The 24186-nt window shown below is 41.9% G+C and overlaps 1 protein-coding gene and 1 pseudogene across 1 annotated transcript in view; one reads left to right on the forward strand and one right to left on the reverse strand.

Annotated features, from left to right (window-relative positions):
• The window catches only part of LOC132901009 (olfactory receptor 10J4-like), a 44527-nt gene extending 30249 nt beyond the window's left edge, over positions 1-14278 (forward strand). Inside the window, exons 3-7 of the mRNA XM_060943425.1 lie at positions 4431-4620; positions 4993-5172; positions 5815-5976; positions 6280-6396; positions 14231-14278. Of these exons, the coding sequence (XP_060799408.1) occupies positions 4431-4620; positions 4993-5172; positions 5815-5976; positions 6280-6396; positions 14231-14278 (697 nt within the window). The remainder of the gene's footprint in view (positions 1-4430; positions 4621-4992; positions 5173-5814; positions 5977-6279; positions 6397-14230) is intronic.
• A 657-nt stretch (positions 14279-14935) lies between these two features.
• LOC132901010 (olfactory receptor 6K3-like) lies at positions 14936-15876 on the reverse strand (annotated as a pseudogene).
• Between the last annotated feature and the right edge of the window lie 8310 nt (positions 15877-24186).

The raw sequence follows: 24186 nt of genomic DNA on the forward strand, positions 1-24186 counted from the left end.
ACAGAGAATATCATCTGTACCATCAGGGTCACCAAAATTGTTGGAAATCTTTCTAGATTACCACCAAGATACCAGTTTCATCAGAACTAAGATAACCAAAATATACTGGCTAAAGGTTAGCGTGTCCTCCTCTCAATCGGGAGATCATGAGTTCTACTCATGGTCGGGTCATACCATCATAAAAATGGTACCTACAGCCGTCTGGCAAGGCACGCTGCAATACAGATGCGAGTGGGGAGTCAAACTCTCGCAGTTAGCAGAGGACTAGTCCCCCACTGTAACCCTAGCTATGTAATAGGCAAGAGGCTGAGGGCTACAGCAATGGAGATTGGCACCATATGGTGTGGGAAGGACTTTGATTTTGATTTGAAGATAGCCAAATAATTGGGAGATCAAGAACCAGCTTATAATAAGAAAGGTGGTTTATTGCATGTGTGCATCAACACAAACTCAGTGTTCTACTGTCTAAAAAACAAACAGATACATGCACATTTATGAGTGCAGAAATTAATGTACAACCCCGATTCCAAAAAAGGTGGGACAAAGTACAAATTGTAAATAAAAACGGAATGCAATAATTTACAAATCTCAAAAACTGATATTGTATTCACAATAGAACATAGACAACATATCAAATGTCGAAAGTGAGACATTTTGAAATTTCATGCCAAATATTGGCTCATTTGGAATTTCATGACAGCAACACATCTCAAAAAAGTTGGGACAGGGGCAATAAGAGGCTGGAAAAGTTAAAGGTACAAAAAAGGAACAGCTGGAGGACCAAATTGCAACTCATTAGGTCAATTGGCAATAGGTCATTAACATGACTGGGTATAAAAAGAGCATCTTGGAGTGGCAGCGGCTCTCAGAAGTAAAGATGGGAAGAGGATCACCAATCCCCCTAATTCTACGCCGACAAATAGTGGAGCAATATCAGAAAGGAGTTTGACAGTGTAAAATTGCAAAGAGTTTGAACATATCATCATCTACAGTGCATAATATCATCAAAAGATTCAGAGAATCTGGAAGAATCTCTGTGCGTAAGGGTCAAGGCCGGAAAACCATACTGGGTGCCCGTGATCTTCGGGCCCTTAGACGGCACTGCATCACATACAGGCATGCTTCTGTATTGGAAATCACAAAATGGGCTCAGGAATATTTCCAGAGAACATTATCTGTGAACACAATTCACCGTGCCATCCGCCGTTGCCAGATAAACTCTATAGTTCAAAGAAGAAGCCGTATCTAAACATGATCCGGAAGCGCAGACATCTTCTCTGGGCCAAGGCTCATTTAAAATGGACTGTGGCAAAGTGGAAAACTGTTCTGTGGTCAGACGAATCAAAATTTGAAGTTCTTTATGGAAATCAGGGACGCCGTGTCATTCGGACTAAAAAGGAGAAGGACGACCCAAGTTGTTATCAGCACTCAGTTCAGAAGCCTGCATCTCTGATGGTATGGGGTTGCATTAGTGCGTGTGGCATGGGCAGCTTACACATCTGGAAAGACACCATCAATGCTGAAAGGTATATCCAGGTTCTAGAGCAACATATGCTCCCATCCAGACGACGTCTCTTTCAGGGAAGACCTTGCATTTTCCAACATGACAATGCCAAACCACATACTGCATCAATTACAGCATCATGGCTGCGTAGAAGAAGGGTCCGGGTACTGAACTGGCCAGCCTGCAGTCCAGATCTTTCACCCATAGAAAACATTTGGCGCATCATAAAATGGAAGATACGACAAAAAAGACCTAAGACAGTTGGGCAACTAGAATCCTACATTAGACAAGAATGGGTTAACATTCCTATCCCTAAACTTGAGCAACTTGTCTCCTCAGTTCCCAGACGTTTACAGACTGTTGTAAAGAGAAAAGGGGATGTCTCACAGTGGTAAACATGGCCTTGTCCCAACTTTTTTGAGATGTGTTGTTGTCATGAATTTTAAAATCACCTAATTTTTCTCTTTAAATGATACATTTTCTCAGTTTAAACATGTCATCTATGTTCTATTCTGAATAAAATATGGAATTTTGAAACTTCCACATCATTGCATTCTGTTTTTATTTACACTTTGTACTTTGTCCCAACTTTTTTGGAATCGGGGTTGTATGAGTGAACAAAGACCTTTACTGAAATCACATTCAATGGAATTGATCTTATTTTTTAAATTTTGTATCATTAATATGGAAAAATAGGAAATAATAATAGAAGTTGGTATTATGAGTCTCACAAATTTTTGTCACGACCCTGTCTTATTTAGGAGCCCCTTAGCTCCGCCCTGTTCCCTGTCTCCTTATTATGTGTTTAATCAGCAGGTGATTGGGGTGCAGGTGCGGAGAGTTGGCTTAACAAGGGGCCTGGCCTTTTAAAAAGATCAGCTGGCCAGGAGGAGGGGGGCTTCCTCCTTCCAGGCATTTTTGGGGTTTTGGTTTGTCGTTTGGACATAGTCCTTCGTACATTATATTTTTATTTTTCATACTACTGATTTTTATCTATTACTTAAATAAATTTCTATATCAAATTATATTACTATGTGTGGTCTCCCTTTATGTTGCACTTGTTTGAGCCAGCAGGTGTAACATATGGGGGCTCGTCCGGTTTTGGAACCGATTTTGGGTAAACTAGCGCATCAAATTGGTAGGTGACTCGCGTAGTATTTTTGTATATTTTGATATATTTTTGTTTGGGTTGTTGGTTTAATTGTTTTTGCTTGTTTGGGGGAGGAGGAAGTCTCATCGTTCTAGTACCAAGTATTTTGGTTGAGGCAATTGCCCCTTGATTGCTGAGGTAACGCAGGTGGATTAGATTCACCGGAGTAACGTGCAAACCTTGCGGTAGGAGTAGAGCGCCTAACGCTGTTTGTTTTTTTAGTTTGTTATTTTAGTTTTTTGTGTTTGGGAGTCGAACGCGGGGGGGTTCTTCGGAACTCAATCGTATGGGGGCTCCTGAAGACTAGTTTAGTTTTAATGTTGGATTTCTGTTGAGTTAGGTGCGGGGCTACTCCTGTGCGTTTTAACTTTCAGCAATTGTGGGACATGCGCCTCAAGGAATGGTTGATATGCATGTAAAGGGCATTTGGTAAATAGTATTGGGCAGCTACTTTTGGCCTAGTAATTTGGGCAGCTATTTTTGGTTTTGGCATTTGGTAAGTAGGCTAGTAACTTGGTTAGGTACGTGGTAAGTAGTTTGGCATTTGGTAAATTTGGTCAGGACAGTTTGGCAACTTTTGGATCAGTTATGAGTGTTATTTGGTCATTTTTGTATTGACATGGATAGTGTGAGCGCATTTGTGGATTCTCCGTCAGAGGAGGCATTAAATGGTTTGACGAAGGCTCAACTTTGGGAGGTAGCTGCATATTTTGAGTTTGTGACAGATTTACCCAAGACTTTAAGAAAGGATGAATTGAGACTGGCCGTAAAAGACAAATTTGTAAAATTGGAGATGTTAGATTTTTCCAAAATGATACCTTTTAGTGTACCAGTATTGGGTGCACCTGTAGTTCCGTCTACAACACATTTAACTTTTGAGCAGCAGAAGGAACTAATTAAGTTTCAATTAGAGAGAGACCGACTGGCTGCTGATGTCCGTGATAAAGACCGGCAGCTGGAATATGAAAAGTTACGTAGGGGTGTGGACGCGAATAGCGCTGGAAATACCGGCGATTCTAAGGAATGTAATGTAGCAAATATGGTTAAACTTCTGCCTAAATTCAACGATAGAGATCTTGAAACTTTTTTCACATTGTTTGAAAATCTGGCTGTTGATCGAAGGTGGAGTGACTCGGAGCGCACTTTGTTGTTGCAAAGTGTGCTCACGGGAAAAGCCCAGGATGCTTTCTTTGCGTTGAGCGCTGATGAGAGAAAGAAGTATGCATCGGTTAAAGGGGCCGTATTGAAAGCTTACGAGCTGGTCCCCGAGGCCTATCGTCAGAAGTTTAGACATTGGAGAAAAGGTGACAGGCAGCTGCATACAGAGTTCGTTAGGGAGCTCACTACTTTTTTCAATCGTTGGTGTACAGCTGAAGGTGTCCATATATTCGAGACTCTATGTGATTTAGTTTTGCTTGAGCAATTTAAAAACACCATTCCTGATCGTATTGTAACTTGTATTACGGAGCGGAAAGTTAAAACTGCCGCTGAAGCTGCGGTGTTGGCAGACGAGTTTGTTTTGATCCACAAGAGTAAGTTTGTTAATGATAATGGTGTGTCTTTTGGTAGTCGTGGCCCTCGTTATCATCGTTCTTCTGTTTCTAGGCAGTTTGCATATCCCAGTGTTACTGGGGATGACCAGTGTCGTTATTGTAACGAGCGCGGTCATTGGAAGAAAGAATGTCCTCTTTTGCAGGGAAAGGGTAGGGGTAGAATTGCTCCAGCTAAACCTGTGGGTGCTGCATCCTCTAAACCTGTACGCGCTGCTTCCTCCAGGGGCGTGGGGACGCCACTGGAGGATGCGACCGTTAGTAAGCTTGAAGAGTTGTTGACTAGTTCTGTGTGCAGTGTGTCAGCTGATGTGAGCGTTGACATGTCGGTGATGGAGACAGAGTATAATGATGGCTATGGGCCATTTATTACAACTGGGTTTATGTCTATAGTGGGCAGCCAGCAGAAAGTGCAAGTAAAAATATTGCGTGACACTGGGGCTTCTGAGTCCTTTATAAAACAGTATGTGTTGCCAGTTAATGAACAGTCTGATACACACTGTTGCGTTCTGATTCGGGGGATAGGAATGCACACATTTTCTGTACCCTTACACAAATTTAATTTGGAATCCGATTTAATTAATGGGGAGGTTACGATGGCTGTTCGGCCCGAGTTACCGGTAGAAGGGGTGGATATTATACTGGGAAACAACCTGGCCGGTGGGCGGGTGTGGGCTGAGTCAGCGCCGCCACCTGTTGTAAGTGTAGTGCCATTGCCTGTGGTATTGGACGAATGTGGAGATCAGTTCCCTGATGTGTTCTGTGCCTGTGCTGTGACTCGTGCGCAGAGTCGCAGAAAAGATGTTAAGTTTAGTGCCATTTCTGTTCCAGTTTTGCCATCATCTTTGCCCCGGGAGGATCTTGTTGCAGCGCAGCAAGGGGATGAAGAGTTGGCAGGGGTGTTGAGTGGGGCATTGCCTGTAGAAGATGTGAATTCTTATACGAGTGGTTATTTTGTTATTGATGGGGTATTAGTGCGTAAATGGTCTGCTTATGGGGATGCTGACCCAGTATTGCAATTGGTGGTACCGGTGAAATTTTGGGAGTTGGTGTTGCAGTCAGCTCATGGTGATGTCGCGGGACACTTTGGTGTGCATAAGACGTACCAGAGATTGTTACAGCATTTTTATTGGCCGAAGATTAAAAAGAGTGTGGCTGAGTATGTTCGGACATGCCATGTTTGTCAATTGACAGGGAAGCCAAATCAGACAATAAAGTCTGCACCGTTACATCCCATCCCTGTGGTGGGGCAACCATTTGAACATCTAATTGTTGATTGCGTAGGTCCATTGCCGCCATCGAAGTCTGGGTGCGCCTATTTGTTAACTGTTATGTGTCAGGCCACGCGGTACCCAGCGGCCTATCCGTTACGCACCATTACCACTCGTTCTGTGGTTAAAGCGCTGTCTCAATTCATGTCCATATTTGGTATACCAAAAATCGTGCAAAGTGACCATGGTAGTAATTTCACCTCGGGTTTGTTCAAGGAAGTTTTGAATCAGCTCCATGTTAAACATAGGGTAAGTAGCGCATATCATGCGCAGAGTCAGGGCGCTTTAGAGCGTTTCCACTGTATGTTAAAATCTTTATTGCGCGCTTACTGTGTGGAGTTGAATAAAGATTGGGAGGAGGGTCTTCCTTGGCTCCTACTAGCTGCTCGTGATGTTACTCAGGAGAGCATGGGATTCAGCCCAAATGATTTGGTGTTTGCGCACAAAGTTCGTGGACCTCTTTCTGTGTTAAAAGAGGGAGTGGAGCAGGTGGAGCCCCCTGTAAACCTAATTGATTATGTGCACAGTTTTAGAAGAAAGTTATTGCTTGCGTGGAAACTGTCTAAGGAAAATTTGTCCAAAGCACAGAAAAAAATGAAGCGCCTGTATGACCGACACGCTGTAGAGCATGTATTTAACATTGGGGATCAGGTTCTGGCTTTGCTTCCGGTGTCGGGCTCGCCTTTCTGTGCTAAGTTTTCGGGTCCTTATGTAGTTGTGCATCAGGTGACTGATTTAGATTATTTATTGTTTACTCCAGATCGTAGAAGGGCTACTCAGTTGTGCCATGTTAATCTTTTAAAGCCCTACTATGCTCCCGCTTTGAAGACAGACTTTGGTGGTGGGAGTACCAAGGCTGTCGGTTTGGCTGTGGTGAGCGAAGTGGAGGCGGAGTCTCAGGATGTGGCGGCTCCTGAGGATGTAAGTTCCTCGGGTACAGTGTGGCAACCGCGACTGAGAAATTCTGAAATGTTGTCAAATTTGGATTGTTTGTTTGGTCACTTGTCTTCTGAACAGCAAGGCCAATTGAAATCTGTGATTTGTGAATTCGATGCTTTGTTTTCTGATGTGCCTACCTGTACTGATGTTATTCAACATGACATTGTGGTTGAGAATAGTCAGCCCATTCGTCAACGTTTTTACTGGGTGCCGCCCGAGAAAGAGAGATACTTGGAAGCCGAGGTGCAATATTTGTTAGATCATGGCTTGGCTAAGCCTTCCTATTCCAGCTGGTCGTCACCATGTTTGTTAGTTGCTAAACCGGATAACACATTTCGGTTTTGCACTGACTATCGTAAGGTGAACAAGGTTACTAAGCCCGATTCCTTTCCGCTTCCAAGGATGGAAGTCTGTATTGATAGGGTGGGCTCAGCTCACTTTGTCAGTAAGTTTGATCTCTTAAAGGGGTATTATCAGGTTCCATTGACGCCGCGAGCCCAAGAAATTTCTGCGTTTATAACGCCATCAGGTTTGTATTCGTATAATGTCATGAGCTTCGGATTACACAACGCACCTTCCACCTTTCAGCGACTCATGAATCGAGTTGTTGCCGGGTTGGAGGGTTGTGCTGTTTATCTCGATGATGTTGTGACATATAGTGATACTTGGGAAGAACACCTGTCTTGTATTAGATCATTTTTTGAGCGCTTGCGTGCTGCAAAGCTTACTGTTAACCTCGCTAAGTGCGAGTTTGCTCATGCTACTGTGGTGTACCTTGGTAAGGTTGTGGGCCAGGGTCAAGTCTGCCCAGTCCGAGCCAAGGTACAGGCTATTGATGCGTTTCCCCCACCTACCTCGAAAAAAGAATTGATGAGATTTTTAGGTATGGTGGGTTATTATCGTAGTTTTTGTGCCAATTTTTCCACTGTTGTCGCTCCATTGACTGCTCTTTTGCAAAAAAATGTTAAGTTTCTTTGGTCTCTAGATTGTCAGACTGCGTTTGAAAATGCGAAGTTGCTATTGAGCACCGCTCCTGTTCTGGCTGCTCCTAGGCTTAATGTGCCTTTTCAGTTACAGGTGGATGCAAGCCAAGTGGGTGCTGGAGCGGTTTTGTTGCAGTTAGATAAAGCCGACATTGCGCGTCCAGTAGGTTATTTTTCTAAAAAGTTCAATAGACATCAATTGAATTATTCTGTTATTGAAAAGGAGGCGCTAGCGTTGGTTTGGGCTCTGCAACACTTTGATGTTTATGTGGGTGGAGGGGTTCGACCAGTGGTGGTCTATTCTGACCACAACCCGCTCACATTTCTCCATTCGTTGCAGAGCCCTAACCAGCGTCTTATGCGCTGGGCATTGGTTTTCCAACCGTATAATTTAGAAATTCGTCATATTAGGGGGGTGGAAAATGTCATGGCTGATGCTTTGTCATGATCTCCTATGGATGACTAATTTCTTAATTGCATATCTGATCATGTCAGAAGCGAATGTGTCTTTCTCGTTTCTGCCTGCCTTAAATAGCTGCCTGGCGCCGAGGTTTTGCCGGTGGGTGGAGAGAGTGTGACGCAGGAGGGTGCTGACTTTGTGATTGGATGTTGTGTATCATCTCGTTATGGTTGGAATGTGTGAGATTTTGAATTTGTTGTTTAATATTTGCTGTGCCCTTATTAGTGTTTGATTTGCATGTAGTTATGATGTATTGTGGTATTTAGGTATTTGGAATAATGTGTATTATTGCTGTATTGTCTAAGTGGTTACATTTACAGAGACCCACAGGGGTGTGTCTCGGTTTTAAGGAGGGGAGTGTCACGACCCTGTCTTATTTAGGAGCCCCTTAGCTCCGCCCTGTTCCCTGTCTCCTTATTATGTGTTTAATCAGCAGGTGATTGGGGTGCAGGTGCGGAGAGTTGGCTTAACAAGGGGCCTGGCCTTTTAAAAAGATCAGCTGGCCAGGAGGAGGGGGGCTTCCTCCTTCCAGGCATTTTTGGGGTTTTGGTTTGTCGTTTGGACATAGTCCTTAGTACATTATATTTTTATTTTTCATACTACTGATTTTTATCTATTACTTAAATAAATTTCTATATCAAATTATATTACTACGTGTGGTCTTTTCACTTTCGCTTTCCTTTTTCCGGTTTTTTCTCTTTCTTTTTTCGGAAGAACGCCGAGACCGGAAGCTTTCTTTTTCTCTCCTCCTGTGTAAAGTCCACAAGCGGAGGCCATCTGATCTGCTTTAATATCAACAGATCTTCATTTAAGGTATGTGAATCTTTTCATCATGGCACACCTTCAGCCTGTTCAGTGTGCTGAGTGCAGGATGTTTAGTCATTCTTCCTCCGTCACTAGCGATAGCTCTATTAGCTTTACTTGTGATAAGTGCAGATTAGTTAGCTCTCTGACGGAGAAGATTTCAGTGCTAGAAGCGCGTGTCCAGGCTTTAGAGCAGGTTAGTGAGCGTGAGAACAGTGTAGTTTCTGTTAGGGAAAGTCTGGACGCCCTAGGTGGAGTTAGCAATCCCCCAACTCCGGCATTAGAGCCCTTACAGCGGGGCGAATGGGTGATGGCTCGGCGGCATAAGCGTAGAGCCAAAGCTACCGCTGAGGCTCGCCCACGGGAGCACCACTCCTCTCCGCGTCACGTGTCGAACAGGTTTGCTCTCCTTAGTGATGCACCCACTGAGAAACCTGAAAGAGCTCTGGTTATAGGGGACTCTATCATACGGCACGTGAAATTAGCTCAGCCTTTAGGGGCACCAGCAGCTTTAGTCAGGTGTATACCGGGAGCCAGGGCGCCGGACATAGCAGGTAATCTTAGGGTCCTAGGCAAGCACAGGTTCTCAAAGATAGTTATCCATGCAGGAGTTAATGATATACGCCTTCGTCAGTCTGAGGTTACTAAGAGTAACTTTGTAGAGGTGTTTAAATTAGCGAAGGTGATGTCCGATGCTGTAGTATGCTCTGGCCCCATCCCAATGCGGCGTGGCGATGTAGCTTACAGCAGGTTATGGTCGCTGAACTGCTGGCTGTCCAGGTGGTGCTCTGAAAACAGTGTGGGCTTTATAGATAATTGGGCTAATTTTGAGGGCACTGCTGGCCTGTTAGGGCGGGACGGTATCCATCCCACTCGGGAAGGTGCTGCTCTCATTTCCTGCAGCATAGGTCATAGTCTCAGAACAGGCCTAGTTAATTTCTGACAATCCAGAGCCAAGGCCAGGGAGCAGACAAACAGGCTAAACCGACTGTCTGCTAGCTGCACAGAGTAGTCACTCAGGGCCCACTACATCGAGACTGTGTCTGTTCCCCGAGCTCAACAAAAAGGTAGAAATTTTCAGAGAGTTTGTTCCAGTAACCTAATCAATATAAAATTAGATCAGACTGACTGTACAGCTGCTGCCAGCACCTTTGATCTAAAGGTGGGGCTATTAAATATTAGATCTCTTACATCTAAAGCGCTAATGGTTAATGAACTCATTACTGATCAGGAGTTTAATGTACTGTGTTTAACAGAAACATGGATTAAGCCAAATGAATATATAGCATTAAATGAAGCGAGTCCTCCTGGATACAGTTATATACACCAGCCTCGTCTAACTGGCAGAGGAGGAGGCGTCGCGGTTATTTATAACGATTATCTAGGTGTAACACACAAACCTGGTTATAAATTTAATACATTTGAAGTTCTTCATACTCATATAATGTATGTAGCCTCGAAAAATAAGTCTACCCAGTTAATTCCATTGCTTATTATTTACAGGCCCCCGGGGCCATATTCTGAGTTTCTTTCTGAATTTGCAGATTTTATCTCAGATTTGGTTATTTCCTTAGACAAAGCTTTAGTTGTCGGAGATTTTAATATTCACTTCGATAACCCAGAAGACCCTTTAAAAACAGCGTTTGTGTCCATCTTAGATTCAGTCGGGATTAATCAGAATGTCATAGGACCGACCCATAATGGTGGTCACACCCTTGATCTAATACTAACATTCAGATTAAACGTAGACAATATAGTCATACTTCCACAGTCTGAAGTTATCTCAGATCATTGTCTCATCTCATTCAAAATATGTCTGAGTAATAATATATGCACCTCACCACGGTACTGTATTAAACGTACTTTCACGTCAACTACTGCACAGAGCTTTATAAATGATCTCCCAGAGCTGTCAACTTTGATTGGGTCACTGTCAGCCCCTGCAGAACTTGATCAGGCAACTGAATGCTTAGAGTCAACATTCCGCCATACTTTAGATAATGTAGCTCCTCTAAAAAGGAAAATGGTCAGAGACAAAAAATTAGCACCCTGGTATAATGATGACACTCTCACATTAAAACAGACCACTCGAAAATTGGAACGTAAATGGCATCAAACAAAATTGGTAGTGTTCAAATTAGCTTGGAAGGAGAGCTTCCTGAAGTATAGAAAAGCTCTTAGTGCTGCGAGATCAACATATTTCTCCTCCCTAATAGAAGATAACAAAAATAATCCTAGATTCCTATTTAATACCTATTTAATACTGTAGCAAAATTAACCAGGAATAAGTCCACTATCAACACATGCACACCTGCAGTATGTAGTAGCAACGACTTCATGAATTTTTTTAATGACAAAATTGAGAATATCCGACAAAAAATTCAAACTACTAATTTAAGGTTAGACAATGAAAGTGACCTTGTAGTTAACAATATAACTGTATCAGATCATCAGTTAGAATGTTTTACTCCCCTAAAAGAAACTGAATTACGTTCATTAATCTCTACATCAAAAGCCTCAACTTGCGTACTAGATCCTTTACCGACACATCTATTCAAACAGATAATGCCTGGAGTAATTGAACCGCTTCTAAAAATAATAAATTCTTCTCTTATGATTGGCTATGTACCCAAATCCTTTAAACTAGCAGTTATCAACCCCCTGATTAAAAAACCTGACCTTGATCCCTGTCAGCTGTCCAATTATCGGCCAATATCAAACCTCCCCTTTATCTCCAAGATCCTTGAAAAAGCTGTGGCACAGCAGTTATGCTCATATTTACATAGGAATAACATCCATGAAATGTATCAGTCAGGATTTAGACCTCATCATAGCACAGAGACAGCACTGGTTAAAGTAGTAAACGACCTACTGTTGGTGTCTGATCAGGGCTGTGTCTCGCTACTTGTGTTGCTTGACCTTAGTGCAGCATTTGATACCATTGATCATTCCATTCTTCTGGATAGACTAGAAAATGTTGTGGGAGTTAAGGGAATGGCCCTCTCCTGGCTCAGGTCTTATCTAACTGATCGTTATCAGTATGTTGATATAAATGGTGATATTTCAAGACGTACCGAGGTAAAGTTTGGTGTTCCACAAGGTTCTGTCTTGGGTCCACTGCTTTTTTCTCTATATATGTTACCTCTGGGCGATATTATTCGTAAACATTGTATTAGTTTCCACTGTTATGCTGATGACCCACAGTTGTATGTCTCTGCAAAACCTGATGAGAGACACCAGCTTAATAAAATTGAGGAATGTGTTAAGGACATTAGGCACTGGATGCTTATTAACTTCCTTCTGCTTAACTCTGACAAGACTGAAGTACTTGTGCTAGGACCACATACAGCTAGAAGTAAGTTTTCTGATTCCACAGTAACTCTGGATGGCCTTTCTGTTTCTTCACGTGCAGCAGTAAAAGACCTCGGAGTGATTATTGACCCCAGTCTTTCATTCGAAACTCACATTGATAACATCACCCGGATAGCTTTCTTTCATCTCAGAAATATTGCAAAGATAAGAAATTTAATGTCATTGCATGATGCAGAAAAACTAGTCCATGCTTTCGTTACCTCCAGGTTGGATTATTGTAATGCCTTACTGTCTGGATGTTCCAATAAGTGCATAAACAAGCTCCAGTTAGTTCAAAATGCCGCAGCAAGAGTCCTTACTAGAACTAGAAAATATGACCACATCACGCCTGTCTTATCCACACTGCATTGGCTCCCAATCAAATTTCGTATTGATTATAAAATACTACTACTGACCTTTAAAGCACTAAATGGTCTCGCACCACAGTACCTGAGTGAACTTCTGCTCCTCTATGACCCGCCATGCCTACTTAGATCAAAAGGTGCAGGCTATCTGCTGGTACCTCGTATAGTGAAGGCTACATCAGGGGGCAGAGCCTTTTCTTACAAAGCCCCACTGTTATGGAACAGCCTTCCAAGTAATGTTCGGGAATCAGACACAGTCTCAGCATTTAAGTCTAGGCTGAAAACATATCTGTTTAGTCAAGCCTTTTGTTAATGGTGTTTGAGGTAAAGGAGTAGATCTGGAGGGTCCTCAGACATAGAGTGTTTTGGTAAACTGGGATGTATGGATGCTGTCAGTCCCCACTCGCTTGCTCACTCGAGTTTGTTGACGGTGTAGTGGCTGGCTGCTTTATGTCCCGGGGCTCCCTCATGCCTGTGTTACCTTCTGGCTCTCTCCTTTTAGTTATGCTGTCATAGTTAGTTGCCGGAGTCCCTGCTTGTACTCGGTGCAATATGTATACTGTTCCTACTTATTCAGGTGACATTGGGCATACCTAACCACCTGTGTTTTCTTTCTCTCCCCCCCACCCCAAATCTGTCCCTCTGAGTTACATGGAGTCAACAGGAAATCTTTTGGTGGAGACGGTGGGGACCTCGACTGGCTATCGTAGCCTGCAGGGAATCGGCCGTCAGACATTCTGTCACATGTCCCAGACCCGGTGAAATGTAACTGAATTGTCTTGGCCAGGCCTAAGGGTCCCATCTGCATCTCATCATTGCTGAGGAGTGTGCTCCCATCACCCAATCAAGCATCCAGCCAGAGCAGGTCATGATATATTTTTTACCATATTAACATGCCATTGTGTGTTATGCCTGATGTAAAGACTCTCGTCTCTGCGAGCCTACCACACAGACTTAATACTTGTCATTTTTAGGGCATACCTAACAATGTGTTTTCTTTCTCTCTCTCTCCCCCCCCCCCATCTGTCCCTCTGAGTTACAGGTTGATCCTGGGATTGAGATGCTGGCCTCTTCTGCCCCTCGGACCTGCTTGATCCATCCTGGTGCCCTGTGTCTGGTCGGAGTTTTATCGCCCCACTCCTGTGAAGGACGGCCCCATGAGGACAGTTGAGGGTTATACCTGTTAAAACTGTTAATATTATAGTTAGGCTGTCTGTTGTTGCCCAAATGAGGATGGGTTCCCTTTTGAGTCTGGTTCCTCTCGAGGTTTCTTCCTCATGTCGTCTGAGGGAGTTTTTCCTTGCCACCGTCGCCACAGTCTTGCTCATTGGGGATAGATTAGGGATAAAATTAGCTCATGTTTTAAGTCGTTCAAATTCTGTAAAGCTGCTTTGCGACAATGTTTATTGTTAAAAGCGCTGTACAAATAAACTTGATTTGATTTGATTTGGTCTCCCTTTATGTTGCACTTGTTTGAGCCAGCAGGTGTAACATTTTGCATAGACAAGACATTGGGTTTATATATAAAATTTAAATATACTATACTTCATAATATTAGCATGTTATCTTTATGATGTAATGCAGCAATTACTGTCAAAATGGAAAAAGTATGATATACTGTAAATCTCTGTTTCTAATGAGAAAGTGATAAATCTACATGTTAAAGATGTATTTTCTGATTTTTTTTTTAAATTTTTTAATTATTTAAAAAAAATTCTTATGAAACCAGGCTCCTGATACTATTGAAAATCTCTTAATTTATATATTATGGGATTGAGTAAACTGACGAGTTCATGACAATAATGAGGGGAATTTGTTTTAATTTTATTCTCTTTTTTATTGTTTTAAAACAGGCACTGGCAGAAGAGTTGATGAAAATGAGATGTGGTAAACAGGTCTGAAGAGCTTTTCTTCTGAAATCATTTGAATTCTTTCATCAGCGAGTTTCCTAATATATAAGTAGATTATGAAAATCACTAGAGGAAATGCCAAAATGTTGAAAATAAAAAGGTTATTCAGAGATTTTCCCAACAGTCAAATTTAACAACTGAGTAATTCTGAGAGCATTTTCTGTTTAATTTATATTTAGACAGTTGAAGTCAAGATGTCATTGTAACAAATAAACTAACTTTATACTGTGTGTGTGTGTGTGTGTGTGTGTGTGTGTGTGTGTGTGTGTATTTATTTATTTAAATAATGAGGGGATGTTTTACAATACACTTTTACAATAATTGCATAATGTTTGGGGCTTGGTATTCTTGTCAGTGGGATTCCTTGTTTGGTCAGGGAAACACAGGAGAGCAGTTTACATCTGTGACTGATTGGAATAACTTTTGTGAGCTACATTAAATATTATATATGTAAAATATTTACTTACACACAGATTATTTTCATGATAAAATTGCATTTTTGCAAGTATAAATGAGAAAATTTGGCCAGAAATTCTCGCATAGGTTTCATTAAAGTGAAAATGAGAATATTAATCATTGTTTAACTTTACTGTTCATCATAGTTACATCATTCTAATAAAATCTCAATCACAAGAGAACAGGAAGTATCTAAAAAGGAACTTGTACTGTTTTTTGACATTGAAATATTTTCTTCACATTGTTATAAATCTCCTGCAGTTTTAATCTATATATTAGAGGATTAAACAGAGGAGGAATAAGTACATATTCAAGTGACAGGATCATGGTCATAATGTGGGGAATTTGTTTTGATTCTAGTCTGTTATTTATAATTTCAAAACTTATGTTGACAGAAAAAATAATAAAAATGAGAAGATGTGGTAAACATGTCTGTAAAGCTTTTCTTCTGAAATCTTTCGAATTCTTTAAACACACAGTGAGTATCCTGACATAAGAGTAAAGTACAAAGATCACTGGAGGAAACAGAGCAATGATAAAAATAAAAAGTCCATATATGTTATTAAGAGATGTTTCTTTACAGCTTAATTTCACAACTGAAAAATTATCACAGTATATTCTGTTCAATTTAAATTTACACAGTCGAAGTTGGGATGTCAGAATAACAATACCGCCAATTTCACAACAAGGCACAAAAAAAGATAAAAATAAGAGCTTTCTGACAGTGGACATTTTTACAGCATTTACATATTGTAATGGATTACAGATGGACACATATCTGTCATAGGCCATAGTTGATAACAGCATGAACTCTGATTCAGCATATTCATACATGCAGAATACCTGAAATAAACACTCTTTATAAGATACAGTTTGTTTTTCAGACAGTAAATCAATGAGCAGTTTAGGATAAAGAGCTGTCGATCCAAAGAGAGAATTACAAAGCAAAGCAGCGATGAAAATGTACATGGGCTCATGAAAACGTTTCTTTTTGAAAATGACAAAAATGATGATGATGTTAAAACAGATAATCATTATATAGACAGTGAGTGTCAGTATAAAATAAATATATTTGTACTTCTTTAATTCAACATGTCCCTCCAGTGATATGTAAAATTGGTTGAATAATCCATTAATTTCTGAAAAGTACTCCATGTGATTTTACAGCAGTCATTCAGAGAGCAGTGTGTAGACAAAGATAAACCACAGCTGTGGTGAGGAAGTCAACTTCATGGACCTTTATATTTTCCCATCCAGACTCATTAGTCCTTAGTGATTTGCTGAGAGCATCTCGAAGGAAATTCTTGCCTCCTTCCAGTCCTTTGCTATCATGCATCTGGCTTATCAATAATTTCAGTGGATTTAAATTAGAAAACCCTTGTTTTCTTATAGTTTTTAATGCCCTTCATGCCCTACATGGCTTGCGACAGGGATGCATACTAGCACCAACACTGTTCATACTCTTCTTTACCTTTGTCCTATGTCATGTACATGACTCTTCGTCTGGGTTTGGAATTGAAATCAAACATAAGCTCGATAGCAGATGGTTTAACCTACAGAGGTTCAAGACCAAGTCAGCTGTAACAACAAAGCTTGACAATTTCCTGTATGCTGATGCTGCTGCCTTGGTATGACAACCCTGGAATCCTTACAGGAAAGTGTCACGACATTGAATAACTCTTGCAGTGCCTGGGGTCTCATAATCAGCAAACCAAAGACAGAGGTAATGCATGTCCAGTGTGACCATCCTCTCGCCATTAAGATTGATGACTTCCAAATAAAGCATGCTCAGACATTCACATATCTCAGAGGCAATATGTCCGATGATACATCACTCAATGCAGAGATGCAGAGGAGAGTTTCTTGAGGTGTGGCAGCCTTTAATCTTTTATGATCCAGGTGCTTGGAGAGAAAAGGCCTCACTATATACACCAAGTTATCTGTATACAAAGCCATAGTCCTGCCATCTCTTCTCTATGGCTCAGAAATATGGCCCTCCTTAGCCCATCATATACACCATCTTGAGATGTTTCATCAAAGATCTCTCCGTCAGATCCTAAATGTGAAATGGTGGTGGTTTATGATCAATGCTGAAGTGCTGCACCAGGCAAAAACAACAAGGATAGAGACCATTCTCAGAGGCAACAGGATCTGATGGCTCAGTCACATCCTTAATGGATGACAATAGAATTTCCAAGCAATTGCTACTTGGAGAATTGAGACATGGCATATGTTCTCGGGGAAGATCAAGGAAGAGATGGAAAGACTGTGCTAAGGAAGATCTCAAAATCTTTGGATTTGACAGCCAGTCCTGGTTTAGAACTTCCTTGGACCACCAGGCCTGGTGATCACAGCTCTATGAGGGAATGCAACTCTGCAAAGCCAAGCTGATGTCTATGGCAGAAGAGAGCCACAAGAAGCACCACCAAAGGGCTACATGGGATCCCCCTCCTTGAACTGACGGGGACCACTGAAAATGAAATTAATTGAAAAATTAGAAAACCCTTGTTTTCTTATAGTCTTTTTAATGCCCTTCTCCTTAAAAAACTAGAGAGCATGCACATCTTGAATGTATTTTTGAATTCTAGTGTAAGTCTTTCATGAATTATTTTTAAAGGAGTGTTGAACTGATTTCAGTGCTCATCTTTTCATTCATCAGTGACTGTGTTATTATTTTTATTGAGTACTTTTAAATTGTCCCTTGCTTTTATGTTTGCATCATATTACATTTACCTTTTTATTCCAATGATATTCAAAGGCCAGTTTGACAGCTAAAACTCTCGTTTCTATGCATGTAACTAAATACAATACAGGGTGGCCGAAAAGTCAGGAACCAATTGGAATAATATAGCCTGTGGTGGAAAAACCTAATAAATCAACACCTCGAGGCTGTTAGGAAAAAGCAGACAGAAATATGAGATATTTATTATTACCAGGGCTTTGAACCGGTTCAAGGAACGAAAACAAAAACCGGGAACTTTTTCTATTTCACATGGAACAGAAACGAAACCAGAAACTTTATTATTTTTTATGTTGTGGAACAGAAACGCTTATTAAAAGTAATGGTAACCGGTTAATACCGGTTTTTATTTCATTCCTCAAAGTTTCCGTAGCCTACAAATAAAAAAGCCATTCTTCTCCTGCACAAGTTTCTATGACCCGCTGGGGTTCACTTCCTGTGTGACGTTCGCTGACTGAATGGAGAGCGCGGGAAGGTGGACTGCTATCATGTCTCCACGTGATAAAGTGAGTAATTGCATTACTGAGTGTCTGAGCAAAGAAGAGCCTGAACGTTGCAACCTCCCTATTGGCTGTTTGTAAAAATGTATCAATTGTTGCCCTTCCCACGCGAATCATCATGGACTCGAGAGACGAGACCTGACGAGTTAGTTCGTTGGTAGCAGAACAAAATGTCTGGACACAAATCGGGTTTTCAGAAAAGGAAAGAAAATAAACGGAGGGTCGAAAATACAAAAAAGGAGGCAGAAAATGCAAAACGAGTTTTAAGGTAGGACAAATGGTTACTTTTTAAGGCAGCCTGCCGTGGCTGCAGGCTTTCAGTTGTGTCATTGAATGGTTACTTTTCTGAGGCAGCCCGCCGTGGCTGCCTGCAGGCTTATTTATTATAGCCCATTTAGTTAAAATAGTTGATATAAAATGTTTATAGTTATGTGATGGTTGTCCTGATTTAGACTGGTGTTTTATTTTTTGTTTTTTTTTGGGGGGGGGTTGCGCGATGTTGCGCCCGGGTCCAGATTAGGGCAGAACCGGCCCTGGCTACATTTCAGGTGTAGTTTGTTTTATGAATGTATGTACTTGCATAGATGTGTACTTGGTCTTCCAGTATGGCGCCTAACAAAATCTCGCGGCATGGTGACGTCATGCGGTAGCCCTCTATAGGGCCTGACTAGCCTTTCATAACACACTAAACGAATTATCTTTCATTTTTGGCACTTTTTCTGTTTGTGTAGATGGGAAGACATACTGAGAATCCAAATCGCCAACATTTGAAATAATAATTGTTTTGAATTATTTCTTGTCTTATTTAAGGAAAGTTGTAATAGAATTAGCCTACATTTGGCTTAAGCTGGATGAGACAGAGACATAATTTTATAGCCATTTGTTAAACAGCTGACAGGGAACGTAATTAACCATTCCGGGAACGAATTTTTTTTGTTCTAACCGGTTCAGGAACGTCTATTTAATGGTGGAACCCAAAACCGGAAACGTTAAAATTCCGTTTCTGTTCGGAACGAACCAATAGGAAAAAAATTCTGGTTCAAAGCCCTGATTATTACCTTTGCAAAAGTAGGCTTCCCAGTGAATCACAAAGTGTTTCACACAGAGAAGTGCCCTCTTTATTCATACACTCTGTTTTATAAATGTTAGCATGACTAACATATCAGATGTTCCCCTGTTATCTCCTTTCATGGTCAGGGGCATCTTCTCTTCTATCTCTGCACATAGATACACTTAAGACAACCTTGTAGGATAGAACAGTGTAACACAAAACAAACACAGTTCTTCATCTTTTATTAAACATGAGACACAGTATCTGATCTTCCCTTCTAAGGATCACTGCTCTCTAAAAATCATAAATTCTCTAAAAATTATATTTTCCTCTACACATTCCCCCTTTATCAAGTCTTTGATAACTATAATAAAGCAAAAGACTTGCCCTAATACAGCTTCTCAGTCTGTCCTATACAGGTTTTCAACAGGCACTTCATCAATGAGGAATTGGAAACAATTATACTGCTATTTTTGTGAGACATAGGCATCTCTATGCAAATGGCAAATGAACAGGTAGGAAAAATATGCAGATTCACATTATCCAAATCAAACATAACTATTGTATTATTTCTTCAGCCAGCAATACTCAAACAAAAATATCTATAGTTCATAATCATCCATTTTCGAGAAAGGGGGTTTATGATTCTCATATGGCCTCGGAGACCAGTCCACTGGATCCATCTTCACCATCTGGTAACTTTCCATGATGGCATGCATCATCTTCATCATCATATCTCTCAAGCATTGTTAGACAGAGAAATGCTGATAGGTGCTGTTAGGGGGTGACACTTCGCTATTCTTGGAAACTCTGTGACTCCCCACTAGCCTCACTTACTCACTGCTATCTTTCTCTTTCCTCTCTGATGGTTCCTCTTCACCCTCCTCTGTTCCTCCTAGCAGTGTGATCACCAATCGCCAGGTTTCAAATCATGTAGAGGTCCGGACAGTAGGATTGGAAGTGCATCCTTCACCTGCTTGTGAGTGATAGCAAGAATGGAGAAGAGATCCTTACAATAACGCAACATTTAATCTTCACACAACACATTTAGGGTTTGTGGTTTAGGCCCTGAGCCTACACCAGTATTGGGTGGCCTGCCAAACAGAATTTCAAAGGGGCTGAGATTGTTTTTTGCTCTCATGTGCATGCTTATATGAAACCACACATACTGCTGTGTCTCAGAGCCTTTGCGGTGGCAAAGGCTCTGAGACACAGCAGTAGTCCCACTGCGACAGGGTCAATTTTAGCAGAATAATATGCAACTGGTCGTAACTTGCCTCCATGCTGTTATGGTAATACTTACATCCTACATTGTGATTTCTCATTGACTGTCTGGACAAAAGGATGAGTGGGGTCTGGGATCCCCAGTGTGGGAGTGCTTTGGAGAGATACCTTAGGCTCAACAAATGACTCTTCTGCCTCAGGAGTCCAGGTCACCTTATCATCAGGTTGTAGACCCTTGCCATGGATCAGTGAACTGAGGGAAGGCTCAAGAATAGCATCTCATCTCATCTCATTATCTCTAGCCGCTTTATCCTTCTACAGGGTCGCAGGCAAGCTGGAGCCTATCCCAGCTGACTACGGGCGAAAGGTGGGGTACACCCTGGACAAGTTGCCAGGTCATCACAGGGCTGACACATAGACACAGACAACCATTCACACTCACATTCACACCTACGGTCAATTTAGAGTCACCAGTTAACCTAACCTGCATGTCTTTGGACTGTGGGGGAAACCGGAGCACCCAGAGGAAACCCACGCGGACACGGGGAGAACATGCAAACTCCACACAGAAAGGCCCTTGCCGGCTCCGGGGCTCGAACCCAGGACCTTCTTGCTGTGAGGCGACAGCACTAACCACTACACCACCGTGCCGCCCAAGAATAGCATAATTAGGAATAAATGCATGACAATATGAGCACATACCCAAAAATGACATCATTTGCTTCTTGGTTAGAGATTTTAATAAAAAAAAAAAAAATAGGTTCAATGTATATAGCGCCTTTCAAAAAACCAAAGGTCACTTTACAATTATAGACAGAAGAAAAAAAGAAGAAAAAAGTCCACCAAAAAGGGGGGTCAGGATGCCATTCCAGTGGTGTAGCAGCCACAGTCCCACCAAAAGATGCACAAAAACAAGCCCCACACTGCCAACACAGCCGCCAAAACTGCCCAAGCTGTTTAGGGACTTCCGCTAAACATGGGGAGTCAACTTTAAGTTGAGTGAATTGCCATCCTGATCACATCCCTAGCACAGGTTTTTCACTGGTTAACACTATGTCTCTCTTCACTAAGAAAATGAAATCCAGATTTGTTGGAAATGCATTCATGTTTTTATTATACAGTACTCTTGGATCAGTGGTATATTGCCAATCACTTCCATATACACACTTCAACACCCATGGGCCCAAATGCTTCCACCTATTCCCTTGTTGTTTTGCCAATGACACATGCTGAGCCTTGTCTGAACTAAATGGCAGTTGATAAATCACTTGGTGGTTGCACATACGCAGTGCACCTGTGACTATTCCAAGATAACTTCTTCAACAACAGTTTCTCACATCTTCTACCTTTCTTAAACCAGTCCTGCTCAAACTTAACATCTGGGTGCCCATGGCTAATGGGAATGGTGCAATGTAAGTTTTCTGGTTGCATATAATCAGTACTAATTGGGCTAGTGCATGGTTTTGCCATCTTGATCAGCTCCCGATTCATATTCAGAACATCTGAGGGTGCCAGCCTTCACTCATACACATAAAAGGGTGCAGATAGGTCAAGTTTAACCATTGTCATGTCCTCATCTGGGATTCACACTACCTGTAACCCATCTGGAGTACTTAGGAGACTTATGCCTAACCTGTGCATCAGATCTCTTCCTCGCAAATTTACTGGGCAAAAATGGGACAATAAAAATGAAAATTCAAATATCTCAGACTCACTCAGTCTACAGAGGAGTGGCTCCATAAATTTATTGAGGACCTGCTGTCCACAGGCACCCACAGTGATCTGGGATCAGTTGCTGATCTTTGGCTGTGTAGAGAAGTCTGAGGATCTAGTGACAGAATGTCCCGCTCCTGAATCTACTAAGAAATCTAAAGGCTTATTAGAGAAAGTTAGAGAAAATATTAGCATTTTCAAGCATAATACATCAGTGTATAATGCATGTGTACCTACTTGTTTACTTTCCTTATTATCTGTGTGGGCTGTAGCAAGCAGTGAGCGCAAAGCAGATTCTTCATTGCAAGAAGCTTGAGTGACTAGGACTGGTGGTCAGTCCACCATCTCAGTAATCCTGGGACCCTCACTGCTTTGATACTGCAGACATTGGTCACGTCAGTGATCAAGTGATCCACAGATGAAGCAGCCATCTTGGCGCTGTTGACCTCTTCCACTCCCATTACCTCTTCCATGTGCCCTTCCACATCCAGCTCCACGCTGCTGACTTGCTTGTGTAACTTGCACCACCAAGACCATGGACTTGTGAAGCATGTCATACTTTTTTCTCTGTTTTTGCTGCCTCTTCTCTGCATGCACTGCATGTCTCTGTAGGTATTGTGTTACTATTTCATCATCCTGCTACTTACAGGTTGTTATTTTTGTGATGTCCATTTGGACTGGAAACCTCATTCTGACAGCATCCAGTAACGAACTCTAAGTAGGCCCGGTTACTGGCATGCATCCAATCTGGGTGGTTTGCATGCTCTTCTTCTTCAGGAAACTTGTCCTGGATTATGCTGAAGTCCAAACCTAGTTTCTTTACAAACACTCTGTGCATTTCATGGCTGGTGGGGAGGTATGCTTTACAAAAACTGTCAAGTTCCTCAGCACAATTAAGACCACCATGCTGTCTGTGATCCTTGATCTCAGCAGCCATCTGCATAATTTCCTTTGGACTCCAGGCATGGAAGACCATATTTGGGCCTTCTGGGCCAGCCACAGTAACCATTGGCATATGGATGGCTGTGCAAACCTCCCCATCTTTCTCAGCATGCACTGGGGAGCCTTCAGTTCTCTTCTTTATTGTGTGGGACCTTGTATGTGTTGACACTGGGATAGATGCCACTACCTGAGTGGAGCTTTCACCATGTTCAAATTCCTCTATGGGTTGATTATGGTCATACACTTGTTGACCAGCAGAGGGTGACACAGACACTTTCTGGAGGCCAAAAAGAAAACGGAGGAGGAGGGGGAGGGAAACTGTGGGTGGTAAAAGAGAGCAACTGGACTTGCTTGAAGATTCTTGAAGATGTTTCACCTCTCATCCAAAAGGCTTCTTCAGTTCTGTCTGACTAATAGGGAGTATCAGGTATTTATCCTCTCATGGATGAAAAGCAATCCTAAGGTGTCATTGAGTCATCCTGTCGGTGTGGGTCACTGGGGGCTGGGTGTGAACGACCTCGAGAGTCATTGGGGTGATCAATGGACCATTGGTTCTCTCTGTCCTCCTGTGAGTCACTGAAAACAGCTGGCTTTTGGTGTGCATTCAGTTGTCTGGGAAGTGTGCCAAGGACTGCATTGTAGGTGGCTGATAAGTGATGTCTTAGATCCCTACCTCTGTTCAGTGATGGCTGTTCCAGGTTGACAAAAATGGCTTCTTTAACTCCTCGCTCATACCAACAATCCTCTCTGGCTAAAATGCATATGTTGCAATCCTGAAATGAGTGTCCTTTGTTGTTAAGATGAAGATAGACAGCAGAGTCCTGGCCTGAGGAACTGGCTCTCCTGTGTTGAGCCATGCGCCTGTGAAGTGGTTGTTTTGTTTCCCCAATATACAAGTCCGTGTATTCCTCACTGCACTGAATTGCATACACTACGTTGTCCTGTTTGTGTCTGGCTATTCTGTCCTTAGGGTGGACCAGTTTCTGCTTCAGGGTGTTACTGGGTCTGAAATGTATGAGAATGTTGTGTTTGTAGAAGATCCTCCTGGGTTTCTCAGATAGACCAGAAATGTAGTGAATGACAATGTTCTTGCATTTGTTCCTGTTATCCTCCTTGTCTGTTATGTTCCTTTTTCTGCTCTTGAAGAAGGCCCAGTTGGGATACCTGCAGTTCTGAAGTGCTTTCTTGATGTGATTCTGCTCCTTCTCTTTTCCCTCTACCGTTGTAGGAATGTTCTGAGCCCTGTGTTTCAAGGTCCTAATGACCCCCAATT

Source organism: Neoarius graeffei, chromosome 16, assembly GCF_027579695.1.
Source record: "Neoarius graeffei isolate fNeoGra1 chromosome 16, fNeoGra1.pri, whole genome shotgun sequence".
Taxonomy (NCBI): domain Eukaryota; kingdom Metazoa; phylum Chordata; class Actinopteri; order Siluriformes; family Ariidae; genus Neoarius; species Neoarius graeffei.